This window comes from Sciurus carolinensis, chromosome 4 (genome assembly GCF_902686445.1).
Source record: "Sciurus carolinensis chromosome 4, mSciCar1.2, whole genome shotgun sequence".
In the NCBI taxonomy this organism is placed as follows: Eukaryota; Metazoa; Chordata; class Mammalia; order Rodentia; family Sciuridae; genus Sciurus; species Sciurus carolinensis.
The window spans coordinates 127,942,796-127,965,072 of NC_062216.1; the positions used below are offsets into that span (position 1 = coordinate 127,942,796).

General features: G+C 41.3%; 1 protein-coding gene across 1 annotated transcript in view; it reads right to left on the reverse strand.

The window, feature by feature from the left end:
• Positions 1-22,277, reverse strand: part of Cpm (carboxypeptidase M) — a 66,400-nt gene that overhangs the window by 6,841 nt on the left and 37,282 nt on the right. The window contains exons 4-8 of the mRNA XM_047550217.1: positions 13,517-13,689; positions 12,031-12,215; positions 11,206-11,376; positions 7,561-7,713; positions 2,938-3,086 (exon numbers count right to left, since the gene is read on the reverse strand). Coding sequence (XP_047406173.1) covers positions 2,938-3,086; positions 7,561-7,713; positions 11,206-11,376; positions 12,031-12,215; positions 13,517-13,689 — 831 coding nt within the window. The remainder of the gene's footprint in view (positions 1-2,937; positions 3,087-7,560; positions 7,714-11,205; positions 11,377-12,030; positions 12,216-13,516; positions 13,690-22,277) is intronic.

A 22,277-nucleotide genomic window follows, 5' to 3' on the forward strand; every position in this document is an offset into this window, starting at 1 on the left:
GTCTTGCTGTTTTTAGGCTCTGTCTTATGTTTTTGACATTTTGGCTATTATATGCCAAACGTGAAGGTCTGTTTTGGTTGAGTCTAGTTGGGATCCTTTGAGCTTATTGAATATGAATGTCCATATCTCATTGAAGGTTTGGGAAATCTTCAGCTATTATTTGTGTGAAATAAGTTTTCAATTCCTTTCCCCTTTCTTCACTGAGAATTCTCAAAATGAGAATATTTATTCACTTAATGGTGTTCCAAAGTATTATAGGCTTTTTTCATTCTTTTTTCTCCTCCTCCTTCTCCTTTACCATCTTTTTCTTCTTATTTTGTCTCATTAAGCAAGTTCAAAAGACCTGTCCTTAGATTTATGAATTCTTTCTTCTGCTTGTTCTAGTCTCTTGTGAAAGCTATTTTATTTTTCATTTCATTGGTTGAAGTTTTTAGTTCCAAGATATCTTATTCTTTTTATTCTCTCTTCAGTGAATTTCTCATTCATATCCTGAATTGTTTTTCTTATATTCTCTTGCATCTCATTGCATTTCCTTAGGATCATCATTTGAATTCTTTTTCAGGTACCTCATAGATTTTCTTCAAATTGGGGTCTATTTCTGGAGAATTGTCATTCTCCTTTGGAGGTGTGACATTTCCTTTCATATTTCTTGTGTCCTTATGTTGATGTCTGCTCATCTGGTGTAATGTTCATTTCTTCCAGTTTTATGAAATAACTTTGGTAGGAAAATATATATTTTTTTCTTTTTTGCTTATATGGGATAAAGGCTGTCATTTGGATAGGTACTTTGGTTACAGGGGAACTTAAGAGCATAGTTTTTGTGTGCTTTATGAGTCCAAGGGCATCTCAGTAGTCTAGACTGTAGCAGTTTGTAAGGGTAGTTGTATGACTGCAGTGGACATGACTTCCAAAGGTATGTGACCTTGGGCTGTACAGAATTGAGCCCTGAGGGCACTACAACTAGTGGTGAAAACTGACAGTTCTGGTGATGTAGAATATGGAGGGGGCTATCCTCTGGTCCTTCAGGGAAAGCACAGGAGACATCAAAAGTTGTAGCCCCAGCAACCATGGTCCCTGAGTCACAGAATGTGTAGGAAGCCTTCCCTAGGATTCTCAGGGTGAATGGGGGAGAATGTGCAGGAAGCCTTCCCTAGGATTCTCAGGGTGAATGGGGGAGAATGTGTAGGAAGCCTTCCCTAGGATTCTCAGGATGAATGGGGGAGATGCCTGGCCCTGCAATACCAGCAGCACAGTTCTGAAGTCATGGGATGGGATGGGATTTTCCAAGGTCTTACAGAATGAGCACAGGTGGGTGCTGGGGTCTGTGGCACTGGAAACCATGAAATTTAGGTTTTGGAACATGAAGGACACCTTCCCTAGGTCCCATGGGTGATTTATAGTTGGTGCTGAGGCTTGTAGTGCTGTGAAGTGCTTTTGTGGAGTTGTGGGACTGAGATGTTACTTTCTCTACATCCCAGAGGACAAGCACAAGGTGGTACGGGGCTTTTGGTACCAGTGCTATGGTCTGAAGTCTGTGGATGATGGAGATGTTCCTTAGGTTTCCCGGGGCATGTGCATTTGGGCTTGTGGTGTGGTATCCATGGGAGCTCTTCCCTAGGTCCTTTAGGTTGAGCACAAGTGGTGCTGGTATCTGCAGTCCTGAAGCTTCAGGGCATGAGTGAGGATGTTCTCAGGGTAAACTCTGATGGAGACAAAGCTTGTAGAGTTGATAGTGACAATCCTAGAGATGGGCCCTTCCCCTGATCCAGGGACAACCTTGAGTGAAGCCGAGACTTTTTGCATCTACAGTTGTAATCCCAAGGACTTGAGCTGAGAGAGACTTTCCCTAGATGAGCAGGAGAGCAGATGTCAAGCAGGTGCTGGGGCTACCACAGCTGAATTACTGGAGCTACGGGAACCCTACACCCACAGGTGTGGGTGAAGTTGGGATTCTGCATCAGTGGCTACAGTCCCAAGGCTGTGGGCTGGGAGAACATTTTCCCTTGACCCTGCAGGGCAAATGTGGGTGGGGCTCTTGGCTACAGGCAGCTGCTGGTCCTGAAGCTGCAGGATGCTGAGGGGGCTGCCTTCTCCCAGTGAAGTGTGCACCAAGGCTTCCAACAGGTCAAGAGTTTGGATGCCAGCCCCAAGCCAAGATGGCATTTAGCAGTGGCTGTTGCAATTTGAGTTCTGGGGGTTGGAGAAGGTTCAAAAGGAGCACTTTCTTCAGAGAAGGGTCACTTTTAGACCAGTCAGTTCTCCAGACTAGATTTAAAGTTTGTAAGGATTGTGGGATTAGCAGTTAGGACTGCTGGTCTGCTGCTACAATCATAGTTGCTGGTACTTCCAGCGCACCTCCTTCCCACGTGCTGGTTCCTCACTGCCCTGCTGGGAGCCAGGGCTGGAGCTCTGCATTGCTTTCTTTTCTCTAGGTTGGAGTCCTATGCTGTGTAGGCTTCACTTCCTTGCCAATTTCCAGAGTTCTTCCTCACGTTTCTTGAAAGAGTTTCTCTTTTGCTGTCCTGACCCTGTGGCAGAGTCACACACAAGGCACCTCTCTTCAGTCATCTTGGCTCCCTTTTATACTTCCTATTAACAAGGTTGCATTTTTTAATTATATAAGATTCTCACCAAAATGGGATTTGGCTTTACTTTAAAAATTAAGGGCTGGGGATAAAACTCAGTAGAAGAGCTCTTGCCTAGCATATGTGAGGCCCTGGGTTCAATCCCAGTACCACTCAAAAGGAACATTGTCACTTAGGAAAAAAACATGATTTTTTTTTTTCTAGTTTGTTCTTTTTGTTCCTACCTCCTGCCATCTGCAGGCATGATGTCATTTCTTTCTGCTGTGGATTTTCCAGATTTATACTAGATTCCGTCTAGGTGAGTACTGAGAGTTCTGTAGTATTTTAATAACAACCAGGATTGCATACTTACATTTATTATATAGGACCCAGGCAAGAGAAGTAGATAGTACTCTCCAAATTTGTTGGTTCTAAATGGGCAGATGTGTTTTCTGTCTTGGACTTCCACAATTACATTGGGTAATGGATTTCCATTCTGATCAAAAACTTGACCCTTTACACCTGTAGGACAAAAATAAAACTGAATGTAAATACCACATTTTATGGCACATGGAAAAAATCAGTTACTACAAATTACAGTCAAACTACTAATCTGATGTATAACTTGAAAATTGTTGGTTGCTAAATATTCCATTTATAACACATATCAAAATGAGAGAACACAGACAACATAATCCAAAATCCAATCCTGTCATTTCCAAATTGTTAACTCAATCACTGAGCTATACTGCCATATCAGTGGATTCCATAACATCCTAAGCAACACATTAGTATATTAATTTATAAGATATTTATCTATACAAGGAATTTACAGCAAAATTACAAACAAAAATCTGCTTGAAGCATGGAATTAATTGATGGGTTCTTATTACTAATAACAGCAGCCAGCATTATTGAGCACTTAGTATATTCCAGATTCTATGCTAAGTGCTCAGTGTGTATTTTCTCATAGAATCCTCACATCCATTCTACAAGGCACACGATCTTATTATCACAACTTTACAGGGCTGGGGTGTGGGTCAGTGGTAGAGAACTTGCCTACTACACGTAGGACCCTGGTTTTGATTCCCAGCAGCCCAAAACAAAAACAAATACAACAATCACAATTTTACAGATGAGAGAAGTAAGGCTTTGGGTGATTAAAATAACTTTTGCAGTCTCACATAGTCAATAGTGTAGATGTAAGCCTATAGTCATCTCCTGAGCCCACACTGGATCCATTACACTATTACCCACCCCCATCATATACACACTTCAAAAATTTAGGAGAAGACTTTTGTGTGTGTGTGTGTGTGTGTGTGTGTGCTGGGCATTGAGCACAGGGTCCTACACATTCTAGGGATGTGTTCTACCACTGAGCTATATCACAGACCCTCTTCTCGTTTTATTTATTTATTTTTGCTGTACTGGGGATTGAACCACAGGGGCGTTCTACCATTGAGCCTCATCCCCAGCAACTTTTATCTCTCATTTTGAGACAGGGTCTCCCTAAATTGCAGAGGCTGGCCTCAAACTTATGATCCTCCTGCCTCAGCCTCCCAAGTACCTGGGGTGATTACAGGTATGTGCCACCATGCCAGCTTGCCTCCCCATGCCCCCTTTACAATCTCACGTTTTTTTATTCCTACTACTTGGCATGCTGAAGTTGAAACATTGCCAAAAGACCAGTAGGCCTAAAGAAATCAGAGAAAGTTATATCAGGAACAAAAAGTAAGATTTTTGAATAAACAAAAGACATATAAAACCTGAGATTCAAATTCTGTGGCCACATCTAGAGATGTGAGGAGAAAGGATAAACTCTCCTTCCTCAGGCATTAGCTTCATGAATGACAAGTCCTTGCTGGGCAAGAATGGGGACTCTGCTGGTCACAATCTAGGGTAAGAACTGGGACAGCACTTGGGAGACTGCTTGCTTGTGCTATGTCCCCACCTAAGGTCACAGTTGCCACCTGTTTGGAATCTGGTGAAAGATCCCTGTCTGTGTCCCATAGGTGTCTGAACTCAGCACGTGCCAGATGCTGCAGTTGCTCAGGTGCCCGGGTGCTGTGAGCCACTCCCCAGACGTCTTGATGTGGATCTGCCTTAAGAGCCCAAGGCAGAGACAGGGCTGCAGCAGGTGACACTGCATCTTGTGCATCTTGGCTTCTCCCCAGGGATGGGGGCCAAGCAGGACAACCTAGGCCTAGAATTCAGATTTGCCTTCCTTTGCTACCTTAGCCTCAATGTCTGCAGACACCCTTCTCCCAAGCCACACCTCCAGACTCACATGACCACATGTACCACAGGGCTCATGTTTAGACTGCGGTCTTCAGGGAGCTGACTGAAAGAAAACTCCACTGGAGCCTTGGAAGAGGCTGGTGTGAGGCCGGGCCAACGCTACTACTCCCAGCTCTTTTAACTAAGCTGAGGTCCAAAGAAGTGCTTGCTCAAGGTTTCAAAGATGACAAAACAGCTGGGGATCTACCCAGGCGCCTGACCTGGTGGCAGACCCTTCCATTAAAGCAAAGGCCTTAGTGTGCAGACATCCTGGATTTGATCCCCAGCATGTGGGGAGGTGCGAAACAAAAGACCTTTCTTTTCCAGATAAGTCAGTTCAAACAGAGACTTCCAAAGGTGGATCAAAAATCTCAGAGTCTCAGAAGCATCCGAGCAAGTGGAGAACTGAACCAGTGAAAGCAGCAGAGTTTGACAAATACCAGTAATTTCCTTAAACCAGAGCAATATCAATAAAGGGTGTTTGCTCCCATCATCTACAAACAAAAATATTCTTTGGTTCCTTATTGGACACCAATGGGGAGAGAAACTTCTATTAAGTGGTAACAGCTACACTGTATCAGTATTTTGAAATATGGTTTCATTATTAAACTAAGAAAAAAATGCCTCTGTCTTAAACCACAAGGGGGCAGGGTTGATGTGCTGATTTTATATATACATATTTATTTTTTAAATTAGAGTTTTATAGTTATGCATAGCAGTTTGTTCATCCTGACAAGCTTATATGTGCATGGAGATCGATTTCAGTTCATGACACCCCACCCCCTTTTAACTCCTTTGCTCCCTCCCCTCTCCACTTTTCCTTCCTCTACTAGACTTCCTTTTGCTCATCTATTAATTTGTATCTAATTGGTTCTTTATGTTATCCTGCCCTTGTCTCCACCTTTCCTTTATTATACTCTAGCTTCCACATGAGAGAAAACATTCAACCTTTGAGCTTCTGAGTTTGGCTAATTTCACTTAGCATATTATCCATTTCCATTCATTTACTGGCAAATGCCATACTTTCCTTTTTTTTTTTTGTGGATGAGTAGAACTCCATTGTGTGTGTTGGCACCACCATTTCTTAATCTCTCTCTATATTTTTAAGGGAGTTGTTCACATCTGATTATAGTAACAGGTAGATAAATATTCTTCATACAACCAAGTGTAAATGGACTTGTAAGTCCTCCAACTCAATAATGATAATTGTATGGCAATTTATGGTTGATAAAGCTCCTTCACTGGCAGTATCCTGTCAGCACGACACTTTGAAGCCTACCTTAATTTAGTGCTTGGTGAATCTTTACAATTAGATTGAAATTCTGAAAATAGTAGTACAGTTATAAGAATATATTTCAATTCAGTTTCATTCCCATGTTGATACTGATGAAAGATGAATTTCAGAAAAGAATACACAGTAACACACTATAAAGGGTCAACATGGGTGGAAATAGAATACCAAGGTTAAATTAAACCATTCTTTACAAGGGAAAGCTAGTGAAAATGAAATGCCAGAAACCCAAACAAGAAGACCCAAAACCAAGTTTCATGACATAATGAAAGAGAAAAATCCAGTGATCTGTTTATAACCCTGATGATGCTGGTGAAAAAGGTGACATTGTGTAACATCCCCTACATAGGGAGTCATCTGACTGAGCAGTTAGACACGGCTCTGTGAGTTCACCAACCTTCTTTGTATACTTCTATTCAGGTTGGGGTCAGAGGTTGGGACAGGAGTAAGAAAGCGGATAGAGGTATGCATTTTAGGGATGTGCAGTCAAGGGAGGGTCTTAATGATGCTTGTACTCAGCTCCCTGCCCTGTGCTCTCTCCCTCCCCAGCTTTTCCCTGTCTACTCTCAACAGGTAGAAAGTGTGTGAAGCGTGCAGGAAATTCAGTAGGTCCATGCAGCAAACCTCTTCACACACACTCACTCTCTACTTGGGATGGATGTGGTAGCATAACTATTATGACAGTCCCTAATATGCTTCTTTCCCCAAGTCATTAGGAACTGAGAAAAGTAACCGTGGCCCTGGCCATACAGAAGAGTCTTCCACACCCTGTCCAAAGAGACACCGACTAGTTAGCAAACTTGGACTGCACGTGATTCCACCATCATAAGTAATGTGTTTCTCTAGTGCACGGGTTTTCTAAGCATTTCCCTGGACTAGCAGCATCACCTGGGGAGATGTTAACAATTCAAGTCCCATGAAATCAGAAACTCTGGGATGAAGCCTGGCAATCTCTCTCCCTGTAAGCCTGATGCTTACGTTTGGGAGCTACTTTTCTTTTACCACATTAATTTTATTCATCTGTGATAAAGGCTGAACGGCCTTCAAAAAACAGGCTGGGAAGATTTCTAGTGCCAGGTCATTTGGTAGAGGTGAGGAGTGGGGGGTGGTGGAAGCTTATGTGCTAGATCACCACTTCATTTCTGCAAAAAATTGCAAAACTGTATGTCCGATATCATGTGGCAAGTAACAAGCAAACTTGACTTTTTCCTCATAGGGAGATGATATAAAAGAGTAACATCCTGTTTGCTAAATGAACACTGGATTCTCGCACTGCACAAACTCGTACGGAGAGAATTCTGTATGAATTCTGGTACTGAAATGAGGTTGTACCTGGAACACATAATTAAAGGCTTATATTTGCTCAGCCTAAAGGTCCTGCCAGATGCTATATTTTGTGTTAACAAGGAATAATAAAATCTTACAAACCTAGGTGCACCTGTTTTATATATTCAATTAAGGAGGCTTTGTTATCATTCCAAAAGTATGGCAGCTTTTCCTCACGAGGATATTTACAGCATGACAGCTCCAGAGTAATTTCAAAACACTGGGCCCAGATGTAGTTGTAGTCTTGCATTCCACCTGAAAACAAACATATTTCGTTTTTGTTAAGGCCTAAAATTGGAGTGAAGCCAAGTATCACAGACCTTGGGGATGAGTGGATGAGACAGTTGAAGGGGAAATACACATAAACAGGAAAAGATGAATTTGACATATTAGCATGAAAAATCAAGGACTGACATGACTAGGCATGACGAGGTAAACCTGAATATTCCCGTATGCAAAACTGGCTCAGAGCTGACTGAAGTTCAACTGTGCATCAAAATTAAATGGGGGTAGGGGAAGGGTCCTTTTTTATTTTTTAAAGTCCTACATTATGAAAGGATTCTTCAAATTCCACTTCTTCCCTGAATTACATTTTAAATGGATATAAACTAGAATAGGATTTCGAATATTCCTATAACCATTTATAAATTTAATTATATGAAGCAAAAGTACACTAGTTTTAAGGGTATAATAATGGTTAACATTTACTTAGCGTTCACTATTGCTGGGTACTATTCAAAGTGCTTTGTATTAACTTATAGAATCCTTATTACAATTATTACCACTTTATTCAGAGGAGGAAATATAATCCCAGATGTTAGGTCATGTGTCCAGAAATTCCTGCCTGTGGATGGCAGAGACTGGGGTGTAGGCCACCTTGTACTGACTCCTGTGCTTTTTTTTTTTTTTTTTTTTTTTTTTTGGTACTGGGGATTGAACCCAGGGGCACTTTATTACTATATCCCCAGTGTCCTTGCCCCAGCTGTTTCTTCACCCCCTTAATTTTGAGACAGGATCTTTTGCTAAGTTGCTTAGGGTCTTGCTAAGTTGCTAAAGCTGACCTCAACATTGTGATCCTCCTGCCTCAGCCTAAGTCACTGGGAATTAGTTGAGTGCCACAGCATGCAGCCTGAGCTCCTGTGCTCTTACCCATTATGCCAAGGTACTTCAGGGGGTCAAAGAATGCCACTGACTCTAAGGAGGAAAAATATCCAGAACCCTGTGGCTTCTGGGGTTGCCAGTGCTCATGTTAACTTTCCATTTCTTACCTCTGGAGACCGATTTTCAAAGGTTTATTATAATTTCATTTTCTAAGATGGAAATCTTTTCATATTTTAATCTCTCTGAATTGAGATGTGTCTTAAATGTCATGCCTGAAAGAAATCATGATTTTAACTGAAAACATTTTTTTCCCTTTCCTGGTGGTATATTGTGCTTCATAATGGCATCTTGGATTTGATGGAATACAGTAATTTTAAAGGAAGTGGGTTTTAATTTGCTATACTTGATATCTACATAAGAAAATATGTATTCTTGGGGCTGGGGCTGTGGCTCAGTGGTAGAGTGCTTGCCTGGCATGTGTGAGGCACTGGGTTCAATTCTTAGCACCACATATAAATAAAATAAAGGTTCACTGACAACTAAAACAAATATTAAAAAAAAAAAGAAAATATGTATTCTCAATTCTATCAGGATATTTGGGAAGTACTGAAGCAGAAAAATACTTTGATTTCAAGAAAATGATCGAAATACTATGTCAAAATACTAGATATCAAGTAATAACTGTGCAGGCCCAGATTCTAGCCAGGAAAAGCCTACCTTACAGGTTTTGTATTTCTCTCTGAATTCATTTTCACCAAAAACAAAAACAAAAAACAACAACAAAAAAAAAAAAAAAAAAAAGGAAAAGAGAAAGAAAACAAAGGCTTTGACTGGATGGGTTTGTCTCAGGTAGAAGGAATTTAAATGGCAAAACAGGTATGCTTTAAGGATCTCTAGCCAGGTGTGGTGGCACACACCTGTAATCCCAGCAGCTCAGGAGGCTGTGGTGGGAAGATTGTGAGTTCAAAGCCGGCCTCAGCAACTTAGTGAGGCCTTAAGCAACTCAGCAAGACCCTGTCTCTAAATAAAATACAAAAAAGGGCTGGGGATGTGGCTCAGTGGTTAATCACCTCTGGGTTCAATTCCTGGTACAAAAAAAAAAAAAAAAGATAAAAAAGATCCCCAGCAAAGTATTTCCAATTGAAAACACCAAGCATGGACAGTGTATGCAGTTCTGGATTAAGCCAGTCAGGCTTGGCACAAAACCTGCAGGATAGCCAGAGGCTTCGCTGCAACTCCTCAAGGCAGCTGGCTTTGCCTGCTTATTTTCTGAGAAGGATACACAGCTCATATATACACACTTGGGAACAATTTCCAACAGCAACTGTTGGGTTTCTAGTTGATTTCGTACACATTTGAATTTGTCTTAACTTGAGTGAACGTTGGGTTTCTAGTTGATTTCGTACACATTTGAATTTGTCTTAACTTGAGTGAACATTAAGGATAATCCTGCCACTGAGCAGGAGTTGGGGCCTCTCCCAGCTCTGAAGAGGGAAGAACAAGACGATGCCGGAGACCTAGGGTGGGTGGAGCGGGCTATATTGGACGGCAGGGAGAGTTTGGGATGTTGAGGTGTCTAGCTGGATCTGCTGGCTAAACACCCTCAATTATGATCCATGTTCATTTACATTATCTGGAAAGCTGTCAACGAGCTGTCCAGACACAAAAGTACCAGCTTGTCCAAGATTACTGGCAGCCTGTGCATCCAACGTGACAATTGGGGAAGGCACCTTTGGAAGTGGCCTGCGTGCAGAAGTGTAGCTGGTAGGGCCAGGATGACCAGGCTGGAAGGGAATACTTTCCAGTTCCAGCTCACTGTATCCCCTCTGGTCTTCTGCCCTTTGTCCCTCCTAACACTTTTCAGTTCCCATACTAGTATGAGTTCCTGGGTACCCCTGGGTTTCTGTTTATAGTACTCCTTCCCACAAGAATATCTTCCTTCCATGTGCCCCAGGTGGCAATTTCCCTCCCTCTCTTTCTGCCATTGTATTCCAAGGGTGGAAACTGGAGGACCCCTCCTGCTGTGTCCTGCCTCAAGAGCCCTTTTGTTTAGCCTGTGAAGTAAGTAGCTTTATAAGCAGGGTACTTCTTCCTGATATCCAGCTTTGTTTAAATGGGAAGGTCTGTCTATAGTGGTTCTCCACTCTTGCATGGCAATAATTAGCTGGATCTAAGTATCAGCTGTCTCTGTGAGAGAGGAATAAGCATTGCAGTTCTCTAAGGTCTTCACAATTTCCTATTGTGTGTTGGCTTTTGTGTATCTATTGTGTATCTACTGGTTTGTATACCCCAATGGTACATGGTATCTTTTCTAACTCTTCATCCTTATTCTAATTACATAATCAAAATGACTTATTTGTATTAAACTTGAGGGTAAGGGCTGTGTCTTGTTCATCTTTCTTGGCACAGTTCTGGCTCATAGCATGCAGATACTGAGTAAGTGCCTGAATGAATGAGGAGGCCAGTGGCAGTGAGGGACATGTCTGAGTCTCTCACCTCCACTGCTTCTGTGATATGAGTGGATGGAGAGACTAAGGGACTGCACTGTGCCTATAGATCTTTTCACAATTGCTGGGTCAGCACAAAGCAGCTGGCGCCCCTGGGTGAAGGCAATAAGGAGAATGGAAGAAATGAAGAGAAACTCACCTTGGAGTGGATACCAAGAGTATCCATTTGTAACTCCGTTGGGAAAGTTGACTTTATTTTTACACTGATCTCCTTTTGTCATGTTGGGATTTCTTGACGCATAGGTATGTGCAAGATGTTGAAAAACATCATCATCAGGAGTTAAGCTGTGGGAGAGCAATGCTCCAGTTGCTGCATTTGAAAGACACGCCAAGACCTTTCAATTTACTTATAGTAAGACATTAGCAAATACATAACCACATTGCACAAAATGCTCTCATTCCCATGGAGAGATCTACCCATTTCCATGAATGCTCCCTCTATTCTTTTTTTCCACTTTTTAATAAACAAATACAACGTGATATCCCACAAAAGAAGTCAGATACATATCCAAACTTCTCCTAAATCAACTTAAAAATTAGACATCCTCTTAGTTACTCTTGCTAACTTCTGGAGGTCAGCAAACTTTCCTTAGGTTAAAGGAAGCCAGTAATATTTAAAGTCCTTGAGTTTTAAAGGAGTCAGTAATTACTATTCATATGATTAGCAAAGAAAGGTAAGTTGTTCTAGTTTTATTTTCTTTTAGCCATGTTGCCTCTTGTTCTATGATATAAGTTTGATTTTACTATTTCACCAATGAAATAGTATCACACTACTGACTTCAGGTCAGGCGCGCTGCCCAGTCACTGTTTGAGAACTATAGGAAGGGACAGCTCAGGGTTGGGAAAATAAGGCTCCAACCCAGCCAGAGAATTAAGCGGTGGAAGAAGAGTTCCTCCTCACTTAGAGGCATTTGCAGCTCTGGTCTGCACTTAGAAAGCTGGAGTGGGTCCCACATTTGCTTACCTTGAACACCATTATCGAACGGGTAACTGGCCACCAGTGCACCACCATGCAGGTTTGCAGAGAGGACAAATGTTTCCGTTTTCAGCCACTGCATAACTGCCAGAGTTTCAGGCTGCCTTGATACATTATTATATTCAAAAGCATCAGGGAAATTTCTATTCAGGTCATACTGGTTATAATTTTCCCTTTAAAAGAAAGAATTTTTTAGGGGTCATTGATGGTGTGTAAGGGAATTGGTTCTTGAAGTGCAAAGACCTTTGGCTTAGGCTCCAGGGGTTTCCAAATATGATACAAAAGGCCTTGTATGATACAAGGCCTTGATGGCCTTGGTGCCTCCAACAAACCACACTGGGCATTTACACCCTCTGTGGTCTCCTGTGTGACCTGCTCTCAACCAATGGAACATTAGCTATTGTAACTCAAGCAGAAGCTTTTGATAAGTGTTTGCATTCTTGGACATTGGCCCTTGGAACAACCCCTTTTGGAGCCTTGAGACTCCAATGGTAGCCACATGGGGAGTCCACATGGAGAAATGAAGAGCCCAGGGGACTGTCAGAATGAGGCCCCAGACAGGCCACCCCTGCTCTGCTCTGCCCTAACTCCTGACTTAGGGGTGTGGGGGGAGGTTATTGTTTCAAGTCACCAGATTAAGGATGGTTCCTTATGTAGCAGAATCAGGAGTGAGTGAGCTACTTTATATTTCTAAAAAGTAAAGTGGTCATGTTTAATATGCTGAGAAAACCTAAAACTGAAGGGAGTCCAGTAGTGAGGTTTTATTTTTAGCAAAACAAAATATTTATAAGTTGCACAAATATAAATGTATGTTAAACATCTGAGAAATTCTAAACCTTCCAAGACAACTTGAAACAAAAGAGCGCTTCTTCTTTGTGGTTAGATCACTGGCTTAATAAACCAACCACTAATGACAGAGGACGTGCATTATACCAGGCAGCCAGGAGCTCACAGTGAGGAACATACCAGACAGGATCCCTGCCCTCAGGGAGCTTGCTTTTCAGTGGGGAGAGAGATGTGACACAAGAAATTGGACCCTAAAAATTGTATTATGAAGGTAAAGAGCTGAGTGACCTAGGAGTATCCCGGGGTGCCAATAGTATGATACAGGACAGGGAAGGAGTCTTTGAGGAATTAATACCTCAGCAGTGGGAGGAGGTGAAGAGAGGGAAGTGGAGGTGCCAAATGCCTGAGCCCAGAAAGCAGTTGGTAGTGGGAGGAGAGGGAGGAGGGTCCCAGAGGCTGAAGCCAGGGCGCAAGGGGGCGTGGCCAGTGGAGGTGAAGAGGACAGATGGACAGCATTTCTGCGAATTTCATGGTTCATCCTGCAAGCAGTGGGCAGGAGTTCCAGCACACCTCGGCAGTTTGCTGGCCCTGGGGTGCTTCACTGTTATCTAACCCCTCTTTCCGGGGCCAACAGGTACCTGACGGGAGACTATTTTGTGTTGCTTTAAAATAAAGTGATCCATCTTACCTTCCGTTACTGTAAAAACAGTCAGGTTTTTTGACAGCTTCGAATCCGTCTGGGTTCATCGACGGCATGATGTGTATCCGGGTACTATTGATCAGATTCGTGATTTCAGTGTCGTTTCCGTGGCTGGTGACGAGATAGTCAATCAGATGGAGCAGCAGCTCCCGCCCGACAGTCTGTGTGGCGGAGGAGAAAGGGGTGTTTTAGGTCAGAAGCAATAAGGAAAACTGTGTCCAGAGCACAAATCCCCCAGCAGGGGCCTGATCACATGATATATTAGATCAAAACTAGTCCAGAGGACCACTAGTCCCTGGAGCACAGGGTAGTCTGGCAAGTGGCAATCAATCCCAGGGTGTGCTGGAAAGCATTTGTTACTCAAAATTACTCATTTGTAAATCATTTACTTTTTATCTTGGGACTAGGGATTGAACCCAGAATAATTTATTTTAAAAAGAATTAGAGTCAGGTTCAGTAGTGCATACCTGTCATCCCAGCTATTCAGAATGCTAAGGTAGGATCTTGGATGGCAATTTTGAGGCCATCCTGGGCAACTTAGCAAGGAGACCATGCCTCAAAATAAAATTTAAAGAAGGGCTGTGGGTGTATCTCAGTGGGAGAGCACTGCTGGATTCAATCGCCAGTATCATACACGAAGATGTAGAATAAAGGTTCTTCTAATGCTTTTCATTTGCCTGCCATCCCAATACTTTCTGAACTGGTAGAGAAAGAGGCAGAGGTAGAAAGCAGGAGAACTGTGTATCTTCATGAGAATGCAGCAATACATACCACTACCTTAAACATTAAAGATTTCAATGAGCATTATTTAAATAGGTTTCTGATTCCCATATTTTTCTATTTACAAGTTCTCCTCTTGCACATTTGTGTAATATCTGCCATATCTGTGTATTCCTGATTTTCACATTCTCATGTTTCTGAAACTTTGGTTATTTTTATGTCTTCATCACAATTTTTGCTGTATCTACATGTTATCTGTATACTATTGTCTATATTCTCTTGATGTTCACTTTTTTACTAACATTAAAAATAAAACTTTGTATCATTATCATTTGTGAGAGCCATCTATTTCTAACACACGTTAAGTAAAAGCATGACTATTAATACTTAAAAAAACTGTCATATCCACCTAAAATTATCTTCTGTACCACCAAGACTTAGAAACTGAAGAACTGTGAGAGTTTGCTTTATACTACCCAAGAGAGAGATTTTCTATTTTTCTTATCTAACAAAAAATAATTTACATTTCAAACTTCTTACAGGAAGACTTCATTAGACCACATCAAGTTCTCCTAATGATACTAGGCTCAAGGAATGTTGTTCTGAAGACCAGCTGTTGTTGGAAGTGTTAGTAAATGGGAAATCAGGGACAGCAGGTGATTAATTAATGCTGCAGAAACATTAATGGAGACACTGCACAGGAAAAAATTTAATGGAGCCTCCTAAGAGTTTTCAGTTGCTACTCCACTATAGGAATTCATCATTCCAGGATGAGCAATCCTTATATGATAATTTCCGACCTTATCCACCTCTCTGGCACATAGAGACCACATATCATATATCTTTTATCATAATAGACACAGCATAAGTGAAAATGGGACTAAGAAAATACCATATATGTGAATTATCTATTCATATACAGTCATAAAATTCAGAGTGGAAATATATTCAATTCTGATTTCAGATACTCCTTTTTCTCCTCTTCTATGACTTTGACTTTTGTTTTTACGGTCAGAATTATCACTAGAAAAAGTCTTTAAAAGCTAATAACCGAAGAAGTCACATATGCCTCATACTGGGTTTCCAATCCTGGGTATTATAGTTTTAGAAGCCCAAGCAATCACTGACGTTCATGAAGGCAGTGTGCAGGGAGGTGAGGACTTTGTATGTGAAACGAGTAACTGGCTGAGGAACTTTTGCAGAAGGCGAAGACAGTAGGGGAGAGAAATAGGCAGAGGAAAGGGAGAGGTGGTGACCAGGAGTCCCTGTGTGGGGGCAGGGCGTGGTTAGAAACCACAGGATGCTTTTAAACCCAAGGTGGATCTGGGTCCCAAGTACAGAGGAAATCCCCACACTGTTCAAATGGGAAATTCTCTTAACTATCTGAGCCTTGTGTGAGATAAGAACCCAATCCAGGTGCCCTTCAACAGATGAATGGATAAAGAAAATGTGGTATATACACACAATGGAATATTACTCAACTATAAAAAGAATGACTTTATGACATTTGCTGGTAAATTGATGTGTCTAAAGACTAAGATGCTAAGTGAAATAAAGCAATCCTAAAAAACCAAAGGATGAATGTTCTCTGATATGGGGATGCTAACACACAACAACGGAGGTTGGGGAGAAGAAGAATAGAAGTCAGTGAATTAGACAAAGGAGAATGAAGGGAAGGGAGTGGGAACAGGAACAGGAAAGACAGTAGAATGAATACATGGCCAGTGAAACTCCACATCATGTACAAACAACCACAAGACTGGGATCCTAGTTAGAATAAGTTATACTCCATGTATGTGTAATATGTCAAAATACACTCTATTGTCATGCATATCTAAAAAGAACAAATAAAAAATAAAAACAGAAGATAGTTAAAAAAAAAAAAAAGAATTCAAGTCAGGGGTGTTGACAACAAAATTCACTAGCCAAAAGCAAAGAAAGCTACGATTAAAAGGCTAGAGTTGAGTGAGAATTCAGTTAATAGTAGAACTAGTTACCAGTTATTTTTACTGTCAAAGTTTAACCAGTTATTTTTAGTTTCATTTCAGTTTTATTCTTCTGCTAATAAATTTATTGGGATCAAATATAAAGATTTAGGGGCTAGAGTTGTGGCTCAGTGGTAGAGCACTTGCCTAGCATGTGTGAGGCACTGGGTTTGATTCTCAGCACTGCATATAAATAAATACATAAAAATAAAGGTCCATTAACAACCAAAAATATAGTTTAAAATAAATAAATAAACTTAAAGATTGAAATGTAATCATACTTAGATAAAATTCAAAGATTACATTTTATACATCTTAAAAGTAACATTCATAATATGAAACACATTCTATTTTATATTTTTAAAATTCCTCTCATTTTTTAACTAAGAAATATATAGGTGTTTAGGATGGTGTTCCAGAAATATTAAAGGTTATTCTGGGTGATAGCATTCTGAATGACTGATTACCTCTTATTTTTCTAGTATTACTTTCTAGTATCTTTATGTCATTTTTATAAAAACAATAAAGTCATGATTCTTTCAGATATGAAAGTGTGTAATCAAAGTATTTTCTGTTTGTCTCAACATCCCACAACAAAACACAAGTTCCCAACTGGAGAGGGTATAAAAAAAACCTTGGGAATATGATAAAGAACCAACTAAGTTAGATAATTTAAAAAATGCTGAGGCAAACAGATGGAATTTCAGAGGGAGTTAAATTTTTTTTTTTTTTTTTGGTTGGGCCATATTTGCTGCCTCTGTAACAGCAGATTTAAGCCAAATATTATTCAAATTAATTCTTCCCAACTTTAATATAAATGTCTCAAACATTCACTCATGTTTTATGTATAAACTTCCCTCCCTTCCCAATTTTAAGACTTTAGAATTAAGTCTTTGACTATGAAACCTTGGAGAGTTCAAATTTTAAGAAAGAATGTGGTGAAAACAGTCTCCCTTAGCTTACCCAGCCTTTCATCCAGCACGCTCACTTCCTTTCTGTGAGAGTGTGGACTTCATGAAAAGACCCCCAGTAAGAGCCTGGGAGGCCCAGGGAGCATACATGGCTTCGGGAGCCTTTCACTGGCGATTCAGGCGGTTGTTAAAATGGCAATAACCCAGAAGGCAGAGAATCAAGTCTCCATCAGGTTTAGTGCAATTCAGCCGAACTGGAATTTGCCAGATAGATAAAAATGAGACTAGATCTCCAAAGGATGTTTTTATAACACAATGGGAAAAATTTGAAGGAACAATCCACAACATAGTTAGTAGGGGGAGAGAGAGAGAAAAGAAAGGAAAGAGAGTGGGGGGAAGAGAGAGAGAGAGAAAAGAGAAGGGAGAGAGGGAGAAAGAGAAAAGAGGGGAGAGAGAGAGGGGAAAGAGAGAAAAGAGAAGGGAGAGAGAGAGAGAGAGAGAGAGAAAGGAGAAAAGGGGGGGAGAGGTGGGGAGAGAGGGAGAGAGTGGGAGAGAGAGGGAGAGAGAGGGAGAGAGGGAGAGAGGGAGGGAGAGAGGGAGAGAGAGGGAGAGAGGGAGAGAGGGAGAGAGGGAGAGAGGGAGAGAGGGAGAGAGGGAGAGAGGGAGAGAGGGAGAGAGGGAGAGAGGGAGGGAGGGAGAGAGGGAGAGAGGGAGAGGGAGAGAGGGAGAGAGGGGGAGAGGGAGAGGGGGGGGGGGGGGAGGCACAGACATAAACAGAAATTTCAGTTCTGGGCTTCCACAATGGTGTGTTACAGATTTAATTCATTTGTCTGATGGCCTAGTTAATCCTCGTTCAACTAGTGAGCCTATATATTACATTATCTAACATACTGTCCCTGGTCTCCCAGGTCTGGGTTTAGCGACCTGCCTGTGTGGCCCCTGCACACTCCACGCCCACACTATCTAACACTGTTCACGCAGATTACAGTTAACCTGGCTGACCACCCCTTCCCCACTCCACCATCTAAGCCTTGAGAGCAAGTGTCTGAACCGTTTTCCTCTGCGTCCCGGGTACATCTTACATAGTTTCCAGTGTATCATGTATTCAGTACGTAACTGTTAATAAGTTACTGCTGCCAAATCCAGTACAAGGTCAAGACCATCCTGAGGAAGAACTTCTGGAAACACGAGGACCTAAGGTGCTTAGGAAGCAGAGATGTTCAAATGATAGTTGTTTTTTGTGATCGATTTTTCGGTACTGAACAACATTTACAGGGGTGGGGGCTGACAATTCTGCTTATGACAAGAAATCTAAGTGTATGGTCACACTGGTGGCTCAGCCTCCCCCAAAAGAGCTGGAGAAACAGATCACTGTTTGAGGAATCTACTACATGCTAAAAATGAATCTGACACTTCACCTGGAATAACCATTAGCTCTGTCTAAATCCAAACAGAAAGAATCTCATTATTTAAAGCCATGCTGCATAACTGAGAACAGTTTGCTATCTACAATAGTGGTGGAGGAAAGTTTTGGAAGGACAGCTTCTATATTTTTGTTCTAATAAATTTGACACCTCCATCTCATGTTGACTACACATCCCAGACTTTCTAAGACACACACAATTTCAGATAGTATCTCCTATCGTCTGCATAAACCATTAAAATATCCTCTAAGTACAAACAGTTAGACATACAAATTACATCTCATAAACTGTTTCTATACTCAGATATGTAAAAGTCATATGTCCTTTATTTTTAGGTTAAAAAATATGCTCACTATTTCTAGGAAATGTTTTTCCTTTCAACCTATATATCTGGAATACAATAAACTATAAACAAATGTTACCAAATGTGAGATTCCAAATGTGATGTGGATTTTTCAAAAGTCTAAACCCAAATAAACAATCACAGTAAAAACTGACATTTAAGAAACAGAAATTTAAACTCCTAGCCAAAAAAGAAAAAAAAATCATATTTGCAATTTAGTTCAACTTAAGAAACACATTGAATACCTACTCCTACAGTAATCAAGACATAGCCCTGAGGTCAAGGCCACTGGGGCTGGAATCCAAGCTCTGACCTGTACTTTGCCTGTTGCTGGGTGAGCTTAAAACTCTAGGCACTAAATTCTTAAAAACATAGTCGTGCCTCGCTTCAGTATTTCCATTAGAGAGGAATTAGAGAAGCCTTAATCAAACCAGCAATTACCCAAGTAAAACAGCTTTTTCTATTAAAGAAAAAAAAGGGGGGGGGGCGGGGGGAGTGAGGGACAGATAAAAAGCACAGAAAAGTGCAGAGGGCTTTAGGAAGGAAGGAGGCCTGGAGACCCTCCCAGGTGGCGCTCCGGCAACCACACAGAGGCCAAGGATGTTATGTATATTCCCAGCGTCAGGACATGAGCTGTAAGTAAAGCTCAATTTTAGATTACTGGTTATAGTGTCTACTAAGCAAGAAAGTAGCAGAATGAGGTGGTAGAGGAAGGCGTGGGGGACACAAATCCCAACCCCAAACAGTCCGAGTACCTGTGGAGTAAGGGAAGGGCAGAACCCCATCAGTGCCCTACCGATTAGAAAACCTGACTAAACTTCAGGTGTGTCAATGAGGAGGCTGCATATATTAAACCTAGAATTGGGGCTTTACGATTCTAAGTTCCAATACATGTGTAAACCAGGGCCTGGATGAACTAGAAAAACACCTGCTAGTCTTACTAAACTAACAAAGGTGAAACCTCAGAAATCTCCTCCCATGCTAAAGGCAATCAGGAGAGGCAAGCAGGAAGTCGAAGACAAAAGGGACCAAGATTGGTAACTTGGAGAAATCTATTTCAGTGTTGCTCCTAAGAGCCTGTTTCTCGTTCATATGATCAATAAGCCCAAGTGTTCTCATTAAATGATTCTGGAACAACTGAGTATCCATCTAGATAAAATTAATTTGAGATAGACCAAATATCTATATACAACACTAAAACAGGAAAAACAGAACATCCCAGGGACAGTGGAGAGATTAAAAGGGGTAGATTCACTGGGTAAGGCTCAGCGCTCAGGCTTCAGATTCAGACAGTTTTGTTGCAAATCCAAAGCTGGACTCCCTTAGAGCCTTGCTAAATTTTCCAGGCTGGCCTCAAACTTGTGATCTTCCTGTCTCAGTCTCCCAAGTAGCTGGAGTTATAGGGCTGTGCCACCGTGCCCACAATAACATCTTTTTTTTTTTTTTTTTTTGAAGAGTCATAGTTTTGCCTTTAATTTAAAAAAATAGATTGCAGTTGGGTATGGTCACATACAATTATAATCCCAGCTACTGGGGAGGCTGAGGCAGGAGGACAGAAAGTTTGAGGCCAGCATGGGCAACTCTAGTGAGACCCTATCTCAAAATAAAAACAAAAAGGTCTGGGAATGTAGCCCAGTGGTACAGCATCCCTGGGTTCAATCTCCAGTACTATTAAAAAAAAAAAAGTCTTAACTTTTATTTTAAAGGTATAATAACCAGGTGAAGGTGGAAGAGGACACTTTCCAACACTACTTATATATACTCAAATTGTAGGTTCTTCTTTGGAGTAAAAAGGCTCTTCATAGTTTATTCCTGAGTTGCAAAAATTCTCTCTGTGCTTTCCTCTATTCAGTCCTGGCTGCCATAATCAGACGGAAAGCTCAAGTTTGCCTCCCCCAACCCCTTGGATATATAGTAGAAAACCTAACAGATTATTTTTAATAAGAAAAAGACCCAATTCTAAAACAGGACATAAAGAGTTGGAGATTCATGGGGGGAAATGGCCAAACTGGATCCTCCTGATGCTGCTGCTCACTGCCATGGAGCCATGGTATCAAGTGGTAACACCACATACCCACATGCACACACTTGGGAGAGAGAAAAATCTTAATCGTGTGGCCAATTTTGTCCATCATGCCTCTCAGTATGTATGTGCCTCCTGCAGGGACTGTCCACATATTCCATATTCAGGTCCATAAATTCCCAGAAGATTCCAAGATTCTAAGGTCAGAGCTCCAAGTTTGTACCAATATAACAAGGCAAACCTCCAGGGAGGCTAAGGGTTGATGTCCTAAATGACTAACTACATTGCTTTTTTTCTTTTCTTTCTTTCTTTTTTTTTTTTTTTGGTGGTGGGGGGGCAGGTACCGGGGATTGAACTCAGGGCACTCCACCACTGAGCCACATTCCCAGCCCATTTTATGTAGAGTCAGGGTCTCACTGCGTTGCTTAGCACCTCATTTTTGCTGAGGCTGGCTTTGAACTCATGAACCTCCTTCCTCAGCCTTCCAAACCACTGAGATTACAGGAGTATGCCACCACATCTGACTATGTTGCTTTTTAATAAGACAGAAAATCATTACGAATGCTTTCAGTGCCAAAAGATTTAAGTGAGGATCAAAGTGGGAATTAGACCCTGTGCCAAGTGACTCCTCTGCTCCAAGATTAGGCCATCGCTCTCTCTAGTTCCTTGTGGCACCAGCAGAGCTGAATATTAAAGACCTCAAATTCAAAATAACAACTTTCTTATCAGCCCCGTGGAGCCCACAGACACTGCTACCAGTTGGGACATGAAAGGGGTTTATAGTGCTTCGAATCCCCACCCCAAAACACACTGAAACCTTTTTCCTCTGCCTAATCTCAGTCCTCACTATTCCTTAAAGAATCAGGGTGAACTCAAGAGACCTGACATTATGGGACACATCAACTACCCAGTGAGAAAGACCCCAGAAATTTGGGAAACTGCATGGAAAGAATAAGCAAATTAAGGTGTAGGTGGGGGCAACATTTCTTCTTATCTTTGGAAGTTTCGGTTTTAAGGGTTAATTTCTGAGATGAAATGCCAGGAATTCAATAAATAAACTACTGAAGGCAAAGAGTGCCACCTGTCTCTTATTAAAAATGGATTCCAAGGGACCTTGATCAATAGACTGGAGAGCAAAAGGGAAAGACGTCTGGGCTACTCTAACATTTGTTTTTTAAAAGCAACTTTGGTTGGACTCCCAGCAATAGAAAGTTTTTTTTTTTTTTTTTTTTTTTTTTTTTTTTTAAAGAAACAATCTGTTATGTTCAGAAAGTCACAGATGGATCAAACTTCGGTGCCCCCAAATCAGGTTCAAATATCTACTATTTTTGAGAGGAAGATGT